We start from the raw sequence: 21,823 nt of genomic DNA on the forward strand, positions 1-21,823 counted from the left end.
TCTCTCAGAAATGTGTTGGTAACATAAAACAATACAAGGCATGGCATTAGGTACAAAATACTCATGTATTATGAATTCATGACCAAATTAAATATGAAACCTCATATAAAAAGGTGTGTGGAGGGGTTGTTTGTGTTTGTATCTTTTGCCCCCGTCCTCTAAAACAACACTGAATGACATGTGACATAGCCCAGGGGAGCATGCCCACCCCTGGGGGCTTTGACCCACAAGGCTTGCCCCACAGTGGAGTTTCTCCTGCTTCTATGTCCCTGGAATCCAGAGCACCTATGCACAAAGGGACTGCAGTTTGCCCCTCCTCTCTCCTGGCTGACTCACTTAGAGTCCCCCTGGATGGTTATGCCCAGCTGTAGGGCCCTACCTGGTGCACACTGGCTCTGACAGCTGTGTGGGGGCTGGAGAGTCCCTGAGGGGTGAACTGGCCTGGGGTTAGGGTATGATGTTCCTTGACCAATCTCCTTGGGCTTCCTCCAACCCCACAGGGCTTCACTTTCACCCACTGGCCTGTCCATCCTCATCACTAGTGGTGCCCAAGCTGCTCAGCCCTAAAATCACCTGGGAGACCCAGTTTCTCTTGCTCTTTAGGACAGAACTCTACTTATCACCTACAGCTCCCAGAGGTACCCCTCTGTCCTCAAAGGTAGGTGTGGGAGGCTGCCTGCCTTTTCCATGCCCACTGGGTCCTCATTTTCACACTTGAAACCATTTAGAACTCAGCAGCAGGAGGGCATACCAGCCAGCAGAGGGCAGCACACATCACACATCCCCACACCTCTGGAGGATTTAACTAAAAAGGCAGCTGCTGTAGCTTTGGCTCAGATGGCAAGAGTTCAGCACTGAGACCTGCCATTGCCTGTTCCTTATGACGAGATCAGAACTCTAGGTCCTGGAACCACACAATTGTAGTGCTGCATTTGCTTCCAGGTTTCCTCTAATCCCAGACCTAAGCAGCCTATCCAGGTCCTGGGGACTCGGCCAGCATTTCCCACCTAAAGCATCTTCTCAGGGTAGGGGACCCGTGAGCTCTCATGATCTGTTGCCTCATGGGACTTCACCTCATAAATCTAGAGGAAGGATAAAAGGTGATGTATGGATCATAATTAGGAAATGGATAGGTTCGAATGAGGCCCAGTGCTTGTCCCACGGGGCTTCCAGCCATTGTGTTAACCCCCCAGTCACCCAATTCCCCTCTAGACTAACACCATCCTTCCTGCTCAGCGTTCCCATTTCCTCCTTCCCTTTACCCCCCATTCCAGTTCCAGGTTGGGTTGTGTGGCCCATTCTCCAGTGTCCTTTCCTGACCCTTAACCCCTGCTGAAAGCCTCCCACCCACCCCCAGGAAAACACTGCTTCACACACATTCTGTGCCACCACCCTTGGAAGAGGAGGGCAGCCCGCATCAAGAGGGAAAAAGTCCAAAGTCTTTCCTGCCACCCTGTAGCCTATACCCATCCAGCCTTGGGGAACAGCATCCTCAGGTAGGCTGGGGACAAGCCCTCTCCTGAATGGCATTGGAGTGGCTGGTCCTACTGGCCCTTTATATCCATATTATTACAGAGGCCTCTGTCCAGCTCTATGAAAATGTATACCCTACAGGGTCTCTTTTTTGGGAACTTCATTCCTTGGGGGGAGACAAAGGATAGAGTGGCTCTGTTAGTGGTGCTTTTGAGTTTGGTTTTCTTCTTCTGTTGGGCTGCTTTGGCCCCACCTCACAGAAGGCAGTGCTACCCAGAGGCAGGGGAAGAGGCCTAGAGGAGCATGGGATTGCTGAGCATAGAACCCACCCTTCCTCCTCCTCCATCCACGTCCAAATGTAACAAGTGCAGGGAGGGTGCAGTCGGAGACTGCCTACAAACCTGCACGCTGGGTCTGCACTGCCTGTAGCCCCGAAAGGATGCTGGCAGGATGCAGTTTGTTCCTTTCTCCTCCTCACAGCCACACCTCATGGCATAGAACCCTTGATGTGAACCCTGGAGAATTCTTTTCTCCCCTGACTTCTCAAGCAAGGATTTGAATAAGCACACAGGACGATGCTCACAAAATACCTGCAACCCTCAAAAGTCTGTTGGTACAAAAACATGACCAGCTCCTGGGGAGGAAGCTACCTCCCTGGCCAAAGGGGACACCAATACAGACAAGCCCACGTACAGGGAAGCTTTCCTCCATTGACTCTATTGTCAAGTCCAGAGAGCAAAGAGCAGAGCTCTGAGCTCTTTCCTGCTCCCCACCTTGGGGCAGACCTCTTCCTGCCCTGCCTGGAATTGTAGGTGGACCCTGTTCTGATCTGCTGGGCTGGCTCCTCTTAGCCTGAGCCACCTTGGCTGGTAAGAACAGCTCTGCCCTTAGGGTTCTGGCTAGGTGAGTTCCCTCGTCCCCTGTCGGGTGGAGGGGATGATACAGAAGAGCAGAAGGACAAGGACTAATGAGGACCACAGCAGCAGGATCAGAAGAGGGTTGCAGCATCTCAGACCACGGCCGAGGAGGAGGACGGAGATGCTGAGCCTGCTGCTGAGGAGGACGGTGATGAGGGACTGTTCCAGAACAGCCACCGCCGCTTCGGCTGCCTCCGCAGGTGTAAATAGTCCTCTTTCTCACGCTCCTTCCGCGCACGTTGATAGTGGTCTTCTTCTTTCAGGTACCAGACCGGCGGCCACCGGTGCTTCTCAAAGTACTCCTGGTTTTCTAGGGCACAGTGCAAGGGGTGCTGAGTCAGGATGTATGCTTCCCCTCCTCTTCCCCTTATCCAGGCCAGCGCTAAGCCCACCCCTGCTTATGGTCCAGTTGAGCTCCCGCTGCAGAAGCCGCTGTGGCTGGCACAGAGACTCACCTGGAGACATGGCCTTCATGTCTCGGGGGAACTTGCGGCACACGTTGTTGTAGTTGGTGCAGATATGGTGGAGACACCAGTCAGCCAACTGGTATGCGCAGTGGAACTGTGGATGGTACAGAAACGCATGCCCATTGGGGTAGAGACTCTGCATAGAGGCCTATGGAATAGCAGCTCTGGGCAGCGCCCATGGATACTCTGTAGTCATAAGGCCCACCCTCAAACGCATCCCTTCCCTTGCCAGAACCGAGCAAGGCAATGATTGATGCAGGCTCCTGGACCCTATTACCAACCCCACAGTGGCCCCCAGCATCCGTGCTACTGGCATTCATGTCCCACATGTCCTTCCTCTGGCATCTGTTCTTCTCAGCTCTTACCCCATCTGGCTCCCTTCTCCTCCCATCTGCGGACAAAACAATCCGCAGCAAGAAGTGGGCAACCAAGTTCAGCAAACCTGGCAGCGGCCACACTCAAAGACTGAATTCCTGGCACTGTGACTCTTTTGTTTGGCAATAGGAGGCCGGAAGTTAACTTCAGAGGGGAAGTCCTCAGTAGCCTGTACATGATTCAAGCCCTATCCTGGGGTCCACTCTAATGACCTATGGTCTCAGTCCATCCATTTCCTGTCAGCTCTCTTTGCAGATGTCCAAATGTTCTCTAGTTGCTTCCTGATGTATAAGGTGACATGAGCGCCATCTTGCTGTGAAGCCAAGGCTCCTGACCCATCACCTCCCAGAGTCCTATAACCATCCCGACCCATCCCGACCCATCCCCTCCCAGAGTCCTATAACTCTGCCTAAGGGCAGACAGAGCCTGGAGTCAAGACTTGCCCATTCCTTCCCCTGCCACGATACCTGTGCCAATTCCAGGAACACAAGGACATCCCCATCGATGTCCACCATCATCTGGGTTGCTTCCATCAGTCCGGTCACTGTGTACTGCTCTGTGACACACACACACACAGCCAGCAATCAGCTGAAGAAACAGTGCAAATGTACCATAGCAGGGGATTGATTGCTGCAGGGAGGGGTTCAAACTGGATAGGCCACATGGCCTATCCAGGCCAGAAAGACCAAGGGAGACTTTAAGTTTGTTCCCATTGATGATGGGGGCGGGGAGAACAGGGATGAGGCTAAGACCTCAGTGGAGTAGGGATGGGAAATGAAAAAGGATGCTAAGTGAATTAAGAGCTTCCCCCTCCCAAACTACATATGTCCCACCATATAACCTGATATACAGAGCACGGTCCTCGGGACAATTAGCAACTGAGGGAAGAGGGCCTGAACCCTCATGCCTGTCGAAAGTGAAAACAGCCTGAAAACTCTGATCTAGAACTGTGGGTCTAAACATTATTAACAGATGGTATGTTAATCCTCCAGTTTACATTAAAACATTTATATGGAGGAAGTAAAACTCCCTTGCCCTGAATTCAACTAAAAGGATCAGAATAAACCATGAGGTATTTCATCCTTAAAAAGATGGGTATGTTTGTCCAGCTCCTCCCACAGGAAAGACCAGGAAACAGGAAGTATCACAAGGCCAGTGGGCATTTCCATTGTCAACTATAAGAAACCAGGGCTTCCAGCATCTATAGGACCCTGGGTTCATCACCACAAAGAAACCAGGGTGTTTTGTAGAAATGGTTGATTCCAGATCTGAAACATAAAGGTTCACGGAGGAGCTAGGACATTCAAGACAGCAAGGAAGCCAAGGACTCCAGGGCAAACACGAAGAGAGTGCTATTGGTTACAGTATTTGAACTTCCATAAGAATAAATGCGTTGGTTGTGGTGGTGCCTGCTTACAGTCCTAGCACTCTGGAGGATGAAGCAGGAGGATGGGGAGTTCAAAGCCAGCTCAAGGAACATAGCAAGTTCAAGGCCAGACTGGGCTTTATAAGACCCTGTCTTAAAAAGCAACAAACAAACAAACAAACAAAAGAAATATAATTAAACAAAACCAATCAAGTTTGTTCATGATAACACTTTAAAAATATACACAGAAAAAAAACTGGCAGGAGGAAAAAAACCTCAAAGGAAAGGGCCAAATGTTACTGTCTTAACTACAGAAACTCTTATTACGGGTAACCAAACAGTAAGTGATGGGCATTCCCCACTTTGTGGAAGGAATGATTGAGTTGGAATAGTATCTTTTTGGAACATCTAATTAGTTGACAGATCTAGGCAGTGATACCCAATGGCCATTAAAACCACAAAAAGAAAGAAAAGTAGGCGACCTTTGTCTCTTCTAACTTATAAGGCAGTTTGGGGTTTGTTTGTTTGTTTTCACCAGGATCTAAATCCTAAATTGAATAGCCAGTTTACAAGAAATATAGTGAGGAGAGAATTATATTGACTGTACCATGAACACGGAATTGTGGAAGTGGGGTTATAGGTCAGTTGGTAGAGCCTATCATGCATGAAGCCCTGGGTCCCATCTCAGCACCGCATAAAGCAGGTGTGTAAAGATTAGGAATGCAGTCAGTAAAAAAAATCTAGCTCATAGAAAACTATGAGACCAAAGGACCAGTATAGGGCTCGTGAGATGGCTCAGGTGGTAAAGGCACTTGCTGACAAACCTGAAACATTTGAGTTTGATCCCCAAAGCCCACAGAGTGAAAGGAGAGAACCAACTCCCAAAAATTGTTCTTAGACTATCACATATACACACAATAAATAAACAAGGGTATACTTTAAAAAAAGACTAGAGTAGTGGGGGCAGTGGTGGTGCCCGCCTTTAACCCCAACACTCGGGAGGCAGAGGCAGGCACCTCTCTGTGAGTTTGAGGTCAGCCTAGTCTACAGAGTGAGTTCCAGGACAACCAAGGCTATACAGAGTAATCCTGTCTAGAAAAAAAAAAAAACCAAAACCAAAACCAAACCAAACCAAAAAAAAACAAAAGCAGTGCAGGAGTACACTGGTTCCTTTTTGTCAACTTGACACAAACTAGAGTGAACCTGGGAAGAGGGAACCCTGATCCAGGAAATGCCTCCATCAGACTAGCCTGTGTGCATGCCTGTGGGGGCATTTTCTTCATTGCTGATTGATGTGGGAGGGTCCAGCCCATTGTGGGCATAATCCTGGTTGTACAAAAAAGCAAGCTAGGTGAGCCACAGCTTATGGCAAAGCAGTAAACTCTTAATGGACAGGTAATCATTGATTAAATGAAATTCAAAAGATAACACAAAAAGGGAAACCAAGCTATAATGTTTAAAGGAAGCATGCTCAGATAATAAAACTATAGATGATAAGGAAGTGAGTCGGTAAGAGTTACTGTAAGGAAAGAGTATTGGGTAGTGTGGGCTCCTCAGGGAGGAAAGAGAGATCTCAGGTGAAAACTAATGGTATGGCCACGGAGGTCCACGTTCCTGGTTTTCATCGGGTTAGAAAAAAATTTTGCTGTACAATTCATTAAATGAAACACACATTTCACTTATTTGTGTCGTATCTAGCATCAGTTTAAGTATGAACTGATAACCTCAGAAAATAAACAGCCCCAAACACCTGACACTCAGCAACTCCCCACAGACCCTTAGCAAAGCGGGTGGGCAGTCATGTCTTAGTGCACAGGTCATTTCCAGGGAAAAGTAGTTAGGCGTTACTTTCTGCAAGGCCTTCTATGGGGCAGTCCAGTTTGACATTTTAGGTGGCAGCTGTTCAAAAATTACCTATGTGGACTTATCCAAGAGGCTTCTCTGGGCTGCTTCCAATCCCTACCCTAATGAAAAGATGCCCTAGAAATACCTTTATGGGTTTAGTTTGTCCCAGAGATCATTACTTCAGAGATAGTCTTTTGAGAATGGAATTAACTCCATGTCAAATTTTAAAATGCTATGGCCTCTGGAAAGGTTACACCATTTTCCATGGGCACCGAAGAGTGCTAAAACTGTAATCCTGAGACGCCACTCTTACTCTCAACCTAAAGTCCCTCTTGCCCCTCGCTTGGGTCACTGGACTCTGTGACTGACATGTCCCTTTTAATCTCTCTCCCTCACAGGATTGCTGTCTCCCTGCTGTCTGTCCTTAATCTTAATTAACTGTCCAGGGTTCCAGCAGTTTAGACACTGGCCCTACCTGAGACCTGACTCAGGTTCTAAGGCTCTTCTCTGGCCTCTCCTGACCTGCCCAGGAAAATCAGTCTTGACCTCAACACTAACACTGGTGTCAAAGTCAGTGGCAACACAAACAGCAGCTTTAACATCAACAGATGCTGTCTGCCTGCCTGGGTCTCCATCATTGGCCCCCCTTCCCATTGTGGGCACCTGCCTGCCTGCCTACTGCTGCATTCTCCAACTGTCCCTGAGTGCTTCTGGAATTGACTTGTTTTAAAAGTTGAGCTATAGCCCTCATAATATTCTCTCTCTCTCTCTCTCCGTCTCCCACCCCCTCTCCCGTGTGTGTGTGTGTGTGTGTGTGTGTGTATGCACACGCATGTGCCTTGCACGAGTAGGCAGGCACCACCACTGAGCTACATCCCCCTCCTTACCCCCTTTCTTTGAGACAAAAATTGCTAAATTGCCCAGAATAATTAAACTTATTCTGTAGCTCAGGCAAAACTTGAACGTAGGCTCCTTCTGCCTCTGCCTCCTGTGAGCTCTGCTTACAGCCCGTAGCACCAGGCCCAGCTTTCACAATCCTTACAAGAAACTATGAGTGGCTAGTGAGTGTTTACCTTACGTTTCTGGAAGAAGAAAAGGTGGAGTCAAAGAAGAGGAAGAAGAAAAAGAAAGAACAGGAAGCTGACCAGGAGAAGAACCATACAATGGAAGCAGAAATATGTTCTATTTCTTCTGACTTCTTGACCTTGCCTGAGTGGAGGTCAAAGTGTCATCACATGCTAGAGACCATTCTGTGATGCCACGAGAACTCTGAGGTGCCCCTGTCACCCACCAACACTCCTACACTGTACATCTATGTCCTCAGGTAAACCTTTACACACATCAGCAGACTGAACTCTTTTTTTTTTTTTTTTCTTAATGAAGTGGTTTAGTGTTTGCTTCCATGTATATCAGTGCAAGGGAGTCAAACTCTCTAGATCTGGAGTTACAGGACTTGAACCCAGGTCCTCTGGGTTCAAGAGCTGCCAGTGCTCTTAACCACAGAGCCATCCATCTCTCCAGACCCCAGCGGACTAAATTCTAAGAGCACTTTTTCCCTTGGTGCTCCTGCCTGTCCCCAGAAGGAGAGAGGTAAGGAACGATCCATAACCGCTCCCTGGAGTCTCCATGACCTTGCCCTGGAGAGGTCCCTGTACACTACAGTTAGTTACCTGTGAGGGCGACCAAGTGTGGTAGGCAGAGGCGGTTGGCCAAGACGATGAGCTTCATATCATCCAGGTCTGGGCTGGAGGTGAACATGCCTGTGTACAGGTACTCCAGCACAGCCCTCATGCAGCTCTTGCTTGTGTATGGAAACACCACCTAGGGTGGGAAGAAGCAGGCAAGGTGCATGAAGTCGAGGGTGGCCCAGAGTCACTGGGTCCCGACAGAGGAAAAGGCCTGGCTTGGTGGGCTGGTCTTTCCCAGCCAACCAGCCTTCTGGGCTGTTGCTGAATTTGCTTAGAAAAACACCCCTAACCTTGGCACTGAGCCTCGGTGACTTGACAGCACTTAGTGAGTGGCACTCTAGTGTCTTCTAGAGGGACCTAGATTCTTGGCACCTCCCCGAAACTACTCAGGCAGGGAGGATGCTTGAAGGGGCCATTTGGGTCAGCTACTCCCCCGAGCCCCCTGAGCCTGCAGGGAACAGCTGAAGTGGGCTACAGAATGAGCAAAGGGAACCAGCTGGCTGCTCAGTGCTGCTGCTCTGGGCCTCTGGGATCCCTTCACAGCAGCACAGAAACAAAACCTGCTTTCTCATCAGATGGAAGTCTCTCTGGGCTTGCTGAGAATTGGGTGGAGTTTTAAAATGTGTGTCTATGGTACTGAGAAACGCCCAGGGCACACGGGCTCCCTGGGGCTTCAAAGAATCCTGGCCTCATATTCTGTATATCCAATTCCTACTCCCACTTCAGAGACCAGTTCAGCTCTTAACTGCTCTGCTCAGCCTTCCCTAAGCACTTCCTTTCCTGAAACCTTAGGGAACTCATACTCTAATTCACCCAGCGTGATTGCTGATTGCTCTTAGTTCAGTTTTTCACTCAAGGATCTGGTGAGCATGGTCTAAGGGGTGGGAACAGGGGGCAGGAAGGGTACCTGGCAAAAGTCAAAGACCATGTCCCTGCACCCCAAAGACATTACAGAACATCTGGGAAAACTGCATGGAGATACTTGGAATTTTATACATGTGTGTATGTGTAACGTAGAGCCTTGTTAACTATAAGATAGAGTGATGGAGCCAGGCACAATGGCACACACCTGTAATTCCAACACTCTGGGAGGCAGAGGCAGGTGGATCTTTGTGAGTTTGAGGGCAGTCTGGTCTAAAAGAGAGTCTGGGGCAGCTAAGACTACACAGAAAAACACTGTCTCAAATTAAGACAAACAAGCAAAAAAGAGTGATGGGCAACTGGTGGTCCAGGAAAGAGAGATAATGGAAAGCTGCAAGGGCTGTTGTCTGGACTACTCTGCTTGTCTGGGAGGACAGAAAAGAGGGCACGGATGCAAGAGAATTTCTAAGGGCTCATCAACAAACCCCTTCTGAGACAAAGGGACAATATTCATTATGTGCTTTTATAGTCTGTATCTTATGCTCTGGCATCTAGAGCCTGGGGATGGGAGGGGTCCTTTCCCAGCCCCTCTACCATACTCACACCCCAGTCTACCATTGCCTGTTCCAATCACCCTAGACCAGTTATCAGACAACCAAGATACCTCCACTTTCTGACTGACTCCTGATCTTCCCCTGTGTGGGATCTATTTCAATCCATCCTTTCAATGGCATTATCACTCGATCTGTTGGTCTCCCCATAGCTCAATAAAAATAAAACCTATCTTTGCAGACACTGCTGACTTCACCTTGGAACATAGGCTTTTCTCGTGGTTCCATGTGTCTCAGGGAAGCAACAGAGTATAATTGAGAAACCAAGGAACTGTCAATCCTGAGTTCCAGACCTACCCTCTTTTTTTTTTTTTTTTTTAATTCTAGTTGCATAACTTGTACAAGTTGCATAACTTCTCAGGGCATCCCTTTCTTGCAAATAACATGTTCAGCTTGCTATACGTAGGTCTGGGTAAATTAAATGAGATATATATGAAAGCCTTTTCCAAACTGCTAAGACACTGTAATTCCCTCTCCCAGAATAATGAAAAATCCTTGACTCTCTGAAGCACCACGGTGCTTAGAACATGAGCAGTGCTGAGGAAAGTACCATTAACCGATGCCATCTCAAACTTGAAGATGTAAAATGTCTCTCTCATCCACTCCCTCCCCATCTCCAGCCTCACCTCCCTGGTAGAACTCTCCACAAATGGTCCCCCGAACATGGCAGCCATCCAGTCACAGCTGGAAATCAGCAGGGGTTTATGGGCGCTGATGGTTCCATCATCCAGGATGAAGGTCACATCTGTCCAGGAGGAGAAGAGGTATCATGTAAGGACACAGTGGCTGTGCTGGAGAATCAGCTCCAAGGGCAGTCATGCGGTCCAGGCTACCCACCTGACTTCTGGAGCCCTGTGATAGGAATAATGGGCTGTAGACAAGCTATTGGCTTGAGCAGCAGGACAGCCATATTGTGATGGCATTGGGAGCTGAAGCTAATTCTGAATACTAAGGGATAACCTAGACCCCTCAGAAAATTTCCTGGAGAGAACCCCTTCTTCTAAACATGTCCCATACCTGAAAAGGTGCCCTTTGCCAAACACTCCTTAACCCGGTTGGTCCGGCGTACATGGAAGGCCTTAGTGATCTCCTGATTCATGAAGGCCTCGTTGTTGAGAATGTTGGCCACCATCATGCGTAGATCAAAGACCTCTAGCAGCTCGGCAATGTGGGCGATATGCATGAGGTCCCGCTCATTCTCACCCAGTTCCCCTGTGTACAGGTACTTGAGAACGGCCCGGAAGGGCCCTGGCTGAATGGAGTTATCCATCTTCACCACCACCATCAGCCGGGATTTGAAGGTCAGAGGATCCTCTGCCATCTCTTCCTGGATACTCACAAAAGCTCGGCTCCAGGAAGAGAGCACACGCCCTCTCCCTGGCAGGTACCCTGTTCCGTTACCCCGTAAGATCCCATCACTGGTTGAAGCCCGGAGGCCAGCAGGGCCAGAGCCCCCAGCCTCGTCTACACTCTCACAAACGTCAAAGCTGGCTGCCCGAAGCAGGAAGTCCCGCCCATGGTGGTGATGGTGATGATGGTGGTGTTGCTCAGGGTGGCTCCGGTGGTCCTCCGGCCGGGGGCCCCCTGGCCCTGAGGGGCCCCCCAGCTCCCCCTCACTCAGGTCCATGAGGAACAAGTCATAGAATTTGGAGGAGGAGGTGGAGAGGTAGATCTTGTGGGCAAAGATGCGCACGCGCTCCTGCAGCACCAGGATGACATCCGCACAGAGCGGGTCTTCCAGGAGGTGGGCGGGGCACTCCTCGCTGCTGGAGGGGGGGTCGGGCACCACGATGATGGGGGGTGGTGGCTTGGGGGGCAGGAAGGGTGCTTGCAGTAGAGGCCGCTGCACATTGCGCAGATGAGATTTCCAGAACTGCAGGTGGCGGCGGGAGATGAGTGCAGCCCGGATGGCATTGTCAAAGACGTCCTTGATACCAAACTGGGCCACCACGCTGGTCTCATAGTAAGGGATCCCCAGCTCCTTGGCCACTTCCCGACCCTTCTCTGGGGGGAGGATTTCATTGGGTTTGATGGGCCTTAATGTGCGAGAAGGGAATACAAACTTGTGTTAGTGATGGAGGGAGCCTGGCCGTTCTTTCTGAGCAGGCTGCAGAGTCTGCTCAGCATCTGCCCTTGAACGCCCCCTTCCCTGCCTGACCCTTCCGTCCTTTAGGAAAGCTTGTCTATGCTAGCTCCCATTGACTGCACCAGCTAAAAACAGGGACAGCACCTCCCTCTCTTGCACGTGAAGCTCCACACCAGCATTTAATCTACTCACAGAAAGACATCCCTTGGTATCAGTTCCAAGATTCCCCTCAGACTCCAAATCTGTGGAAACTCAAGTCCCTCATAGAAAACGTCACTGTCGTTACATAACCTGTGCATATCCCCACTCTTTTTTAAATCGCTTCTAGATTATTTCTAAGTGCTATGCTATAACTGTTATCACTCCTTATTTAGGGAATAATGACAGAGGTGGGGGGAGGATCTAGACCTTCCCATTCACGTTGGCCAAACCCACAGCTGTGTAACCCATGATATGAAGAGCCAATGATATTAGCACCGCAGAATTATGAGACCCTTTCAAATAAATATTACCACACACGTCTTCTCCTCTCTGTCTTTCCTCGACAGAATACAGCACAAGACTGTTCCCACAGGGGTATACAATGACATAGATGACTGAGTGAGTGAGTGAGCATGCTTATTGTTGACTCTGATGTGAATTTGCTCTAAATGGAAGGAGAGACATAAGGGTCGGTGGGTCTCCTTCAGGGCTGAGCAGGGAATCATAGTGCTGTCCTGCCCTGTATCCCTTCCCTCTCCCTGGGCACCAGTACCCCTACCTAGCCAAAGGTCTCCTGGCCCTGTTAACGGCTTCCAGGTCAGCATAGCGCAGGTCCAGCTGGCAGCCCACCAGAATGACAGGAGCTCGGGGGCAGAAATGCTTGATTTCTGGGTACCACATGGTCTTGACATGGTGGAGGGAATTGGGGTTGGCAATGGAGAAACACAAAACCACCACATCGGATCTGGGGGAGGTAGAAGAGAAAAGTTACAGGTAGAGGAAGCTGGGGTGGGGGTTTACCTGCCCCCAGAAAAACACACCTGCCTCCACTACAGCCTGCCCCTGTCTTATGAACCTGTTTCCACCATCTTCCCCACAATATACAGTAATAGTGTCTACAATATATGAAGGCATTTTAAAGCAAAAAGATTCATTTGGCCACACACCTGCAGTATGAGTTAAAAACTATCATTCTGGGGCTGGGGATGTGGCTAAAGTGATTTCTACATAGGCATGAGGATTTGAGTTCAGATCCCTGGTACTCACACAGTCACATAAAAAGTCAAGCATGGCTGTGAGCATTTGTATGCCCAGCACAGAGACACGGTGTAAGGGATGGAATCCCTGGGGCTCTCTATCCAGCAACACCAGCCAAAGCTCAGTGTCAGGCTCAGTAGAAAGCCCTGTCTCCAAAAATAAAGCTAAGGTTGGAGAGGAGTTGAAGAAGACATCCTGACATTTACTTCCAGCCTCCAGTCACACCCAAGGGCGCAAGGCGTTCTCCCTGCCGATTTGCATACACATGAACATGTATGTGCCAATATACATATCTACATACCCATACAAACTGCTATTTTGCCAGACCTGGTGGTACAGGCAAGCCACTTGGGAGGCCTGAGGCAGAAAACTTCCAGTTCAAGGCTTCCTTGGTGACATGGGCAACCGGGAAAGATTGAGTCTCAAAATAAAATTCTTCACTTGCTTGTTTTGCTTTACAAAGGGCTAGAGATACAGCTCAGTGGTAGAGCACTTGCCTATGATGCACGAGGCCCTAGGTTCAAGGTTCAGCATTGAAAGGGGGAAGAAAGAAAGAAATGATCACCATCTCACAGTGAGAAAGAAAATTGTCCCAGAGCTGCTCAGGGCTAGTAGGTTGCAGAGCTGGGACTCAAAGGAGGCCTCCAAGCTCAGGATGCCTTCAGCCCCAGGGAACGCCCATCACTGTATCTCCTCCACTCTTTTCTCCCAGTTTCTACTGTATATAGTTCAGTACCTTAGAAAAGAGTACAAATTCTCCTGCATGACTCCCTGCAAGTGCCCAAGGCCTTTCCTACCTCCCATAAGCAAAACGTCGGTCTTTGTGGTGGTCTCCAAAGGTGTCCCAGAGGCGCAGGGAGACGCTGACGTCATCTACCACATCTCGGGAGCGTTCCAGCACCTGGGCATGGGGGAGACAGGACAATGGGTCTTGGGTCTGAGGGGGTTGGACAGGGCTGGAACGTGTGCCTTGCTCAACCCGCTGTCCACATGAAACCTCCGGAGAATCAATAACAAGGGTGGTCTCCATGCTGAGCTGAAGCAGAGAGACCTTAAAGGAGCATACTTATTGTTGGAGAAGGAAATGTTATTACCTAGGGCTATGACTGCACAAGATGTGGTACCCAGACAATGCTAGATTCCTAGCCACTGGCTTACCCATTTGTGCTGACTAGTTTCATGTCAACTTGACACAAGCTAGAGTTATCTGAATAAAGGGAAGCTCAATTGAGATGCTTCCATAAGATCGAGCTGTAGGGTATTGGTGATTAATAGAGGAGGGCTCAGCCTATTGTAGGTGGTGCCATCCCTGGACTGGTGGTCCTGGCTTCTATAAGAAAGCAGGCTGAGCAAGCCATGAGGAGCAAGCCAGTAAGCAGCATCCCTCCATGGCCTCTGCATCCAGCTCCAGCTTCCAGCCCTGCTTGAGTGTGTGTTCTACTTCCTTCAGTTATGGGCTACGGTGTAGAAGTGCAAGCTAAATAAACCCTTTCCTCCCCAACTTGCTTTTGGTCATGGTGTTTCATCACAGCAATAGAAACACTAACCAGAACATCACTGAAAACACAAATAGTCAAAGATACTTTCCTGGGGGTAGTCTTCCTACAGACCTCATTACAGAGGTTACTTCTGCTTTATCCACTTCTGCCCCACCCCTAGAGGCTCCAGAGACACCAGACTACAGTTCAACATACATAGCACAGGCCCCGAACCAAGAAGCCTTGTAGTCTTACCTCCTGGCATACACGATACTGGTCAATGGCCCACACTGTGGGCACATGGGTGGCAAGCAGCTGGTACTGGGTGAGGGTGGCATTGCAGGCTCGGGCACAGATGAGCCTGGTCTTGCCCACAGCGTTGTCCCCCACCACCACGCACTTGATGGTCTCTACGTTTGGCCTTTCATAATCCATGTCAGAATCCATTAATTGGGACCTGAAGAGCAGGAAAAGGGATATCAGGATGGGTTCGGACCAGGACCAGGACTAGGACCAGGATCAATGCAAGCAGCTCTCCTCAGCTGGGTCTGTCTCCTTGTCAAGCACTCACACTGACATGAAGAGAATGGAGTGGACAACTTTCAGGGAAGTAGCTTTGCAGGGGTCTTAGGAGACAGGAGCTCATTCAGGCTGAGTGGCGCAATGCTACCAGATGGCTCGCTTATCTCCCTCTGGTCCCTTACCATCCTGCAGCTCTGCTTCTGAATGGAGGCAGTCTTTGAGAGCTCCCAAGGCAGGACCTGACTTGGCCCTGGCCCTATCCCTACTCCTCCAGAGAGAGGGAATTGGCCTGGTAGCTCACTCATCCTCTGTTCTCCTCCTCTTCCCTGGGGCTGTAGCAGCAGCAGCAAAACAAGCAGCTGAGAGAAGCAGACTTGGGGCCAGCTCCCCACCCTTTCCCAGCATGCTCCAGCACAGAATCACTTTAAAATTTAATGGACATGTCAGAGCTGGGCAGTAGCTCTCCCCAGCTTCCCCTATTTTCCCCTGGCCCTCTCAAATGGTAAATTTCCAAGACCCAGCCTGCTTACTTCCATCCTCCTACCCTACCCTTTCTTATTGGCTGGGAGAGGTTTTTCTGGTTGCATCTTTTGAGTAGGGAGCCTTTTGTGTACCTGCCGAATCTACAAGCCTCCCCTCCTCTACTGTGGTTCTGTCACGTTGCCCACGTGTCTGCTCAGCTGAAGTCCTACTTTGAGATAGGGATGGAGGGAGTCATAGCCGGGAACAATACACTCTATGGTCCATGGGCCTTCCCATGCCCTATCTGGGATACCCCACACCTAGCTCCCAAGAGAAAGATCTACTTCCTTTGACTCCCCTACAGAGGAAGCAGCTTAGATCAGAAGACCCTCTTTCCTCTGGCACTCTGAGGAAAAGCTAGACAGATCATCTATGTGGGGAACCAGCTGCTGGAGGAAGTTGAGGGTCAAGCTTAGTTTAAGTTTCTGCCTCAGTTTCCTTTGGTGATAGGCAGAGAAGTAGCTTGTCCATCCCAGAGAACAGTCGATCAGTTGAACAGATAGAAGGCCCTTCTGTAGTTAGCAAGTCCCGTCGGTGGGTAAGAAGCCGAGGCTCTCAGTTTGAGAAGACTTTGAGGCTAGTCTCCCCATTGGCATCTACCCTTCTAGAAGGGGCTAAAAGCAGGATGAAAAGGGAGTAGGCAAGTGCACTTCGGGTTATCAGTTTGCTCCTGCTCATTCCCTGTGTGCAGAGAGTCATTTCTGGAGTGAGCCTTCCCAGGTACGGGAAGGCTGAGCGCAGACGAGTCCTGGAGGCTGCCCAGGCGCTTTACTGCTGAGCCATCAAGACCAGAGCCAAGCCACCACCACCAGCAGCAGCAGCAGCAGCAGAGGAGCTCTGTCCCTGGCAGGCTGTTATGAGATACTAGCATGCAGGAACGCAGAACCGAGAGACTCAAGTAACATGACAACTGGGATTTGCGCAAGTGGATGCAGCTCAGCAACCTAAGCAAAAAAGTGCAGCAAGGGCTTTTCAATGAGATCGGCTCACCCTCCTCCTTGGAATCTTACAGCATCTGGACCCTTCTACTACAAGAGGTCTCCACCAAGCTCTGGCCCAGTCTATATGGCAACTGTCTGCATCCTTCCTGCACCCTCCTGGTCCCGTCCTCCAGGCAACTGTTATAGCCATCAGCTTTCTGCTTCCTCTTCTCTCTCCTGAACTGAGAACATAGAGAATCCTCCTTGGCAGCTCCTAGTCTCAACATCTGAGGGATGTGTGGGCACCAGGAAGAGCCACGTGGGCGTGGCTTCTGCTTTATGGGGTAGATAACAAAAAAGAAGAGAAAAACAGAACCCCACCTATGAAGGCAGAAACCCACAGGCCAAAAGAACCTCCTTCTGTTGTTTAGATTCACGACCATACGGACCTGGAAGCTAATGGGAGAAGGGGCCTGGGTTCTTAAATCCACGTTCTTAAATTCTTGTCCACGTTCAAGCTGCTTTATGACCTAACACTCACTCACACAGCTTGGGATTTGGTTTCCAGAGTTCAGTAAGGGGCCACGAAGCCAACGCGTACAAGAGTGGTAAACAACTGGCCATGAGTTTAGGAAGCAGACTGCCTAAGTTGCTATCTAACCTCAACACCCACGCCCATCCCTTCTCTGGCTGCCCCCTTCAGACTTCCCTTACCCATCCACCAACTGGCTCTCTTGGCCATCATCATCCCTGCCACAACTGCAAGCTTCACTCTCCTATCTAGAAAGAGGCAAACCACTTCGCTTTTTATGGACATCAGTCTCTACCTCCAGAAAATGGGTATGAGGGTGTTGGAAGAAATTTCTTGAGTTTTGGTAAATTCATGCCAAGAGAGCCTGGGTGAAAAGAGGCATTTGTCTTCTTATGTAATATAGTATTATATAATGCTAGATTGCATATCCATATGTGTAATTATATCCTTCTTTACGATACAAGCTGGCCCAATTAAGCCAGGAGAACTCTTTTGTCTAATCAGGCCTGTCTTAAATGAGGAGCCTGTCCTAGAGACAGAGTGCCAATATTAATATAATTTCTGCTCTAGAACCACACTACTTTTCTGAATTGCTACTCATGCATGATGAGACAAACCATGCAATGAACTTCCCCACTGCCCCTTTCCCTCTGGCACACTCTTCTTCAGTGACTTTCCTTCACAACTGTCCAGCCCCATTTCTTTAGAGACTCCTGACTACCCTCCACCTTGCCCTGGGTATCACAACCTCCAATTCACCCCACTCCCTTGACAATCCCAAAGACACTGATATTTCTTCCACCAACTCTTGTCCTCAAACCACCGCCCCCCTCTTCACAAACAGCCTCCTGCATAATAGCTTTCCCAGGTCTTTGTGCTCTGTCCAGGACAGATCCGAAGGTGTGCTCAGATTACCCACAAACCTCAAGAGCTCCCATTGCCACCCCCGCAACCCCTACACACACTCTTTGCAGAGCTCAAAAGGCCCCCTTTCCCTCCCACAGCTGATAGGAGGCTTGTTCATCTGTGGCTGCCCTAGTCTGGTTGTCAAGGAAACGACAATCTCCCTGGGAGCCTGGCTTGTCTCCTAGCAACCAATATCCCACATCCTGCATCTTACAAAAAAAAAAAAAAAGTGAAAGGGAGGAAAATCGAGAAAATGAAAGTAAAAAAATCAAGGAAGATGGATAGAAAGGGAAAATCGGAAGGAGAGGAGTAAAGGAAGGGTGGATTCGGACTTAAAGGAGCTCCCACTGGGGAAGCTGACGTTGTAATACGGGCGAAGGTGGAGGGGTGGATCCTCCCCGCGCAGAAAACGTAGAGCAAGGCCCAAAGGGATCTTGAATGATCACGTTAACAGAAACAGAAGCCTAAATACAGGAAAAAACTTCTCAATCCTAGGACACTCGAACGTGAACAAAGAAAGCTCAACATTTCCACCAGTAGTTTGCCAAAACTCAGCTGGACAGACCACAGTGGAGTTGACTTCAAAGAAATAGCTCCACCACCGTCAGCAAACACCCCAATTTTACTGGCTTAAAAAAAAGAAAAGAAAAGAAAAAAAAAAGAAAGAAGGTACACCTCTACCACTATGAATTTATTCATTCCCCGTCCCACCCCCCTGACACACATGCACACATAATTTGTTTTTAAATGAAGTAAGTAGGAAAGGGGGAGGGGCACGACACACCAATACAAGGCGTGTACTTCTCCCTAAAAACACCGAAGGAAGGTTAGTTTCTCTCCGTTCTGAACCGAGCAGCCTCAGCAAGTGCCCAAGGGAAGAGTGGAGCCCGGGGAAACGCAGGAGGGGCGCAGGCAGGAGAAGGGAGGGCGCTGAAGACTGAGCCAAAGGCGAGGCGGCGCGTTTGCAGAGGCTGCTTGCAAACCGGCCATAACAGAAATCAATCATGTACTTACACCACTATATGTGACGGGGTAATTTCTAGTGTAGGGAACACATCTCTTCCTGCTAAGCACGCTCATTTTAGTGAGATGTCTGGGGTCACTCCGCGCGTGCAAGTTGAGGCGCCGCCGACGCCGCTGCTCTGTGCTGGAGATCCAGCCTCCTTGGGGTCCCGGTTCGGGTGAGATCAGAAACTCTGGCACAGGAGCCCAGGCCGGACCGCGGCGCGTGAGCAGCCTCGGGCGCTGCACTGCAGCCACTGCCTCTTCCGGATCAGCATCTCCGCGCGCCCCGGGCGCCCAATGTCATGGAGGCTCCGCCGGGCTGCGCGCCGCCCCTCCGACCTCCGGCCGCTGGGCCGCGCCGCCGCCGCCCGGCAGCGCTGCGGAGGTTGCGGGCGGCGCGCTGGATGAGCGAGGAGCCGGGCGAGGCCGCCGCACGCGCGCAGCCTTAAGACGCCGAGCGCCGCAGTCCCGGGGACCGCTCACGACCTCCTTTTTTCATTCACAAAAAAAGCAAAGTTGGAGGGGGGGAGGTTGGGGAGGAAAAAAGGGAGAGGAAAAAAAAAAAAAAGGGAAAAAAATCGCACCCAGGAACGGTTGCTGTGACAGGGACCGCCCACAGCGGCGCGCGGTTGGTGGAAAGGGGAGAGAAGGGGATTGGACACCCTGAGGCCACTCCCGAGACACGCCCCCCGATCCCGTGCACGCCCCGCCGCTTCTCTCCGGCTCCTTGCGCCTCCTCCCTTTTCCCCTGGGAGCCTCGGATGGCCAGCAGCTGACCTCGCCGGGCTCAAAACCTTGCTGGACTCTCACGATGGGTTTTGTCCAGGAGGCTGGGAAGAAACTCATCCTGGTGCTCCCTGGGAATGCAACTTAGAGAACCACTTGCAGGAAGATTTTTCTTGTTTCTCCCTGAATTCAGCCAAGCCTTCAGCAGTGGCACACAACTGCGTTTCGGTCCAAGTCCTCTGTCTCCTTGGTTGTTTTTCCGAGTGCTCGAGGGCCTTTCTTCCCGCATCATCCCTGCAGCTCTGACTTTCGGGAATTTTCTGTATTTTCTGTATTTTCTGTACCTCCTTACCTGTCTGTCACCTCTTCAGAGGTCCCCATCCCAACCTGTTGTTACAGAAAGTTCATAGTATCTTCTTCACTTTGCAAAAAAAATGCCACGGAAATATTAGCCAGAGATACCCTACCTAAGTCCCCTCTGGGTGCTCTTTTGTAACCTTCAGTAATTCAAGCCAGATTTGGTGGCTTGTAATCTCAGAACTTGGGAGTGTGGGACAGGAGGATGGCCACGGTTGCAAAATTTCTCCAAACGCTAAAATAAAGAGTTGATTCTAATGCCATTTTTTCCCCTGCTCATTAAAAGGAAACTTTCATGTTCAAGGCTTGTCTTGATGGTCTGGACTGCTAGAAATTACCCATCTTGTCAATTGTCTCTGGTCAGTTTTTAAAGCCCAGACTGGAAGACCTCACACTTGATCTCCTCTGTCACATTTCTAACTTGTTCTTTGAGAATGCAGATCCATTTTTAATATTAGCTTATGCTAAATATGATGTAAAAGAGAGATTTACTACCGCTCCCCAAAGTCAAAGAAAAGCTGAATTTTGGCCAGGTTCAGTGATACACATACTCAGCATTCAGGGGACCAAGGTAGGAGGATGGAATGTTTGAGGCCCGGTAACCCTGCCATAAACAAATAAATACGAAGTGTGCATTGTTCGAAACATGCCTCTTGTCTGTAAGCGCATATGGTTGAAAGTTGCCCACCAGGGCAGGGCGCTTGTTACAAGTGTGCAATCAGGCTCATTTAACCCATCGCACGGTGGGTAGATACTTCACTGTCCCCAGCTTCCAACACCCACCTAGAGATGGAGAGAAGTGTGACAGTGAGTCATGTTCAGGCTCAATCTTCATAAAACAAGTGCTAGCTCAGACACATGTATAGGAAGGAAGCTAGGCTTTGCTCAGGTATCATTGTTAATGCTCTTACGATTGTACTTAAGGAAAACAGAGTACTCAGCCAGGGACCTTTCCACCCATACCCTGGTCTCTCCACCCCAACCTCTTTCTTTCCTTCTTCCTTCTATGGCTCTCGGCCCATTCCCTGCAGCTTAGAGTCTCCCTTCCTGTTAGTTAGCGGGCCATCTGCATTGCCTTTCCAGGCAGCCGAGGCACTGCCCTGCTGTGGCCTCCCTCCCTTGCATTGGAAGCGATGCCTCGCTGCAGTCTTAGACTCCTGCAACACAAAGATAGGTTTAATTTCAGCATTTCCTGCCCCAGACCCCCCCCACATCCTTTCCCTCACCACAGCTGTCTGTGCCCTAAAATCCCCTTGAACCTATTCTCTGAAGTCCCTTCCTCCTTCCCTCTTCACAACCAAAGCCAGGCCATTATACGGCTGCTGGGTAGATGCCTGCTTATAAACTAGAGGTAAAGCTGGAGAGAGAAGCCTCCACCCTGGTTCTCAGAAAGAGCTACACTTCAAGATCCAGACTAGTTCCAGTACTAGCCTTGGTCCATGGCTCCCTCCACCTCTCCCAAGGCCACCCCAGCCTATGCAGACCCGTCCGTCCACCCCTCTTCCAGCCGGTGTGTTCTACGTGCATAACAAGTAGCACAGCCTTCCAGATGGCTAAGCCCATGTTCACAGGGTCTGTCTCCTCCTAGAGTCACACACACATACACACACACATGAACACATACACGTGTGGTGGTCACCCACCACCTGAACCAGACCTCGTGAGATGAGCAGTGTGCCTATTGGAGCAGGTGGCATCCATGCTCAGAACCAGAAACAAAGATGACAAGTAAATCTTGAGCAAAGGCTGAGGTATTTTGAGATATAGAGCCTAGAGAAGGAGAGGGAGACCAGCCAGGATAACCAGGTTGTTCTCAATTCCCTGACCAGAATAAAACCACCATCAGATCTCCATGAGGAGACCTTTGTAGGAGCAGTCCTCTGAGCACAAAGATACTCCCACCGCAACCCTCCATACTGAGAAATAC

General features: G+C 49.9%; 1 protein-coding gene across 1 annotated transcript; it reads right to left on the minus strand.

Moving 5' to 3' along the window:
• Positions 1 to 6: 6 nt before the first annotated feature.
• On the minus strand, positions 7 to 19,365 carry Rhobtb2 (Rho related BTB domain containing 2). Its single transcript, XM_055609601.1, has 10 exons — positions 18,823 to 19,365; positions 14,662 to 14,863; positions 13,726 to 13,829; positions 12,450 to 12,635; positions 10,621 to 11,639; positions 10,230 to 10,348; positions 8,114 to 8,264; positions 3,700 to 3,788; positions 2,846 to 2,951; positions 7 to 2,700 (listed from the first exon to the last, which is right to left on the minus strand). The coding sequence occupies exons 2-10, from the start codon at positions 14,851 to 14,853 to the stop codon at positions 2,483 to 2,485; spliced, it is 2,184 nt and encodes a 727-aa protein (XP_055465576.1). The 5' UTR covers positions 14,854 to 14,863; positions 18,823 to 19,365; the 3' UTR covers positions 7 to 2,482.
• Positions 19,366 to 21,823: the final 2,458 nt, after the last annotated feature.

The sequence above is a fragment of the Psammomys obesus genome, unplaced genomic scaffold, assembly GCF_907164565.1.
Source record: "Psammomys obesus unplaced genomic scaffold, mPsaObe1.curated_primary_1811, whole genome shotgun sequence".
Classification (NCBI taxonomy): Eukaryota; Metazoa; Chordata; class Mammalia; order Rodentia; family Muridae; genus Psammomys; species Psammomys obesus.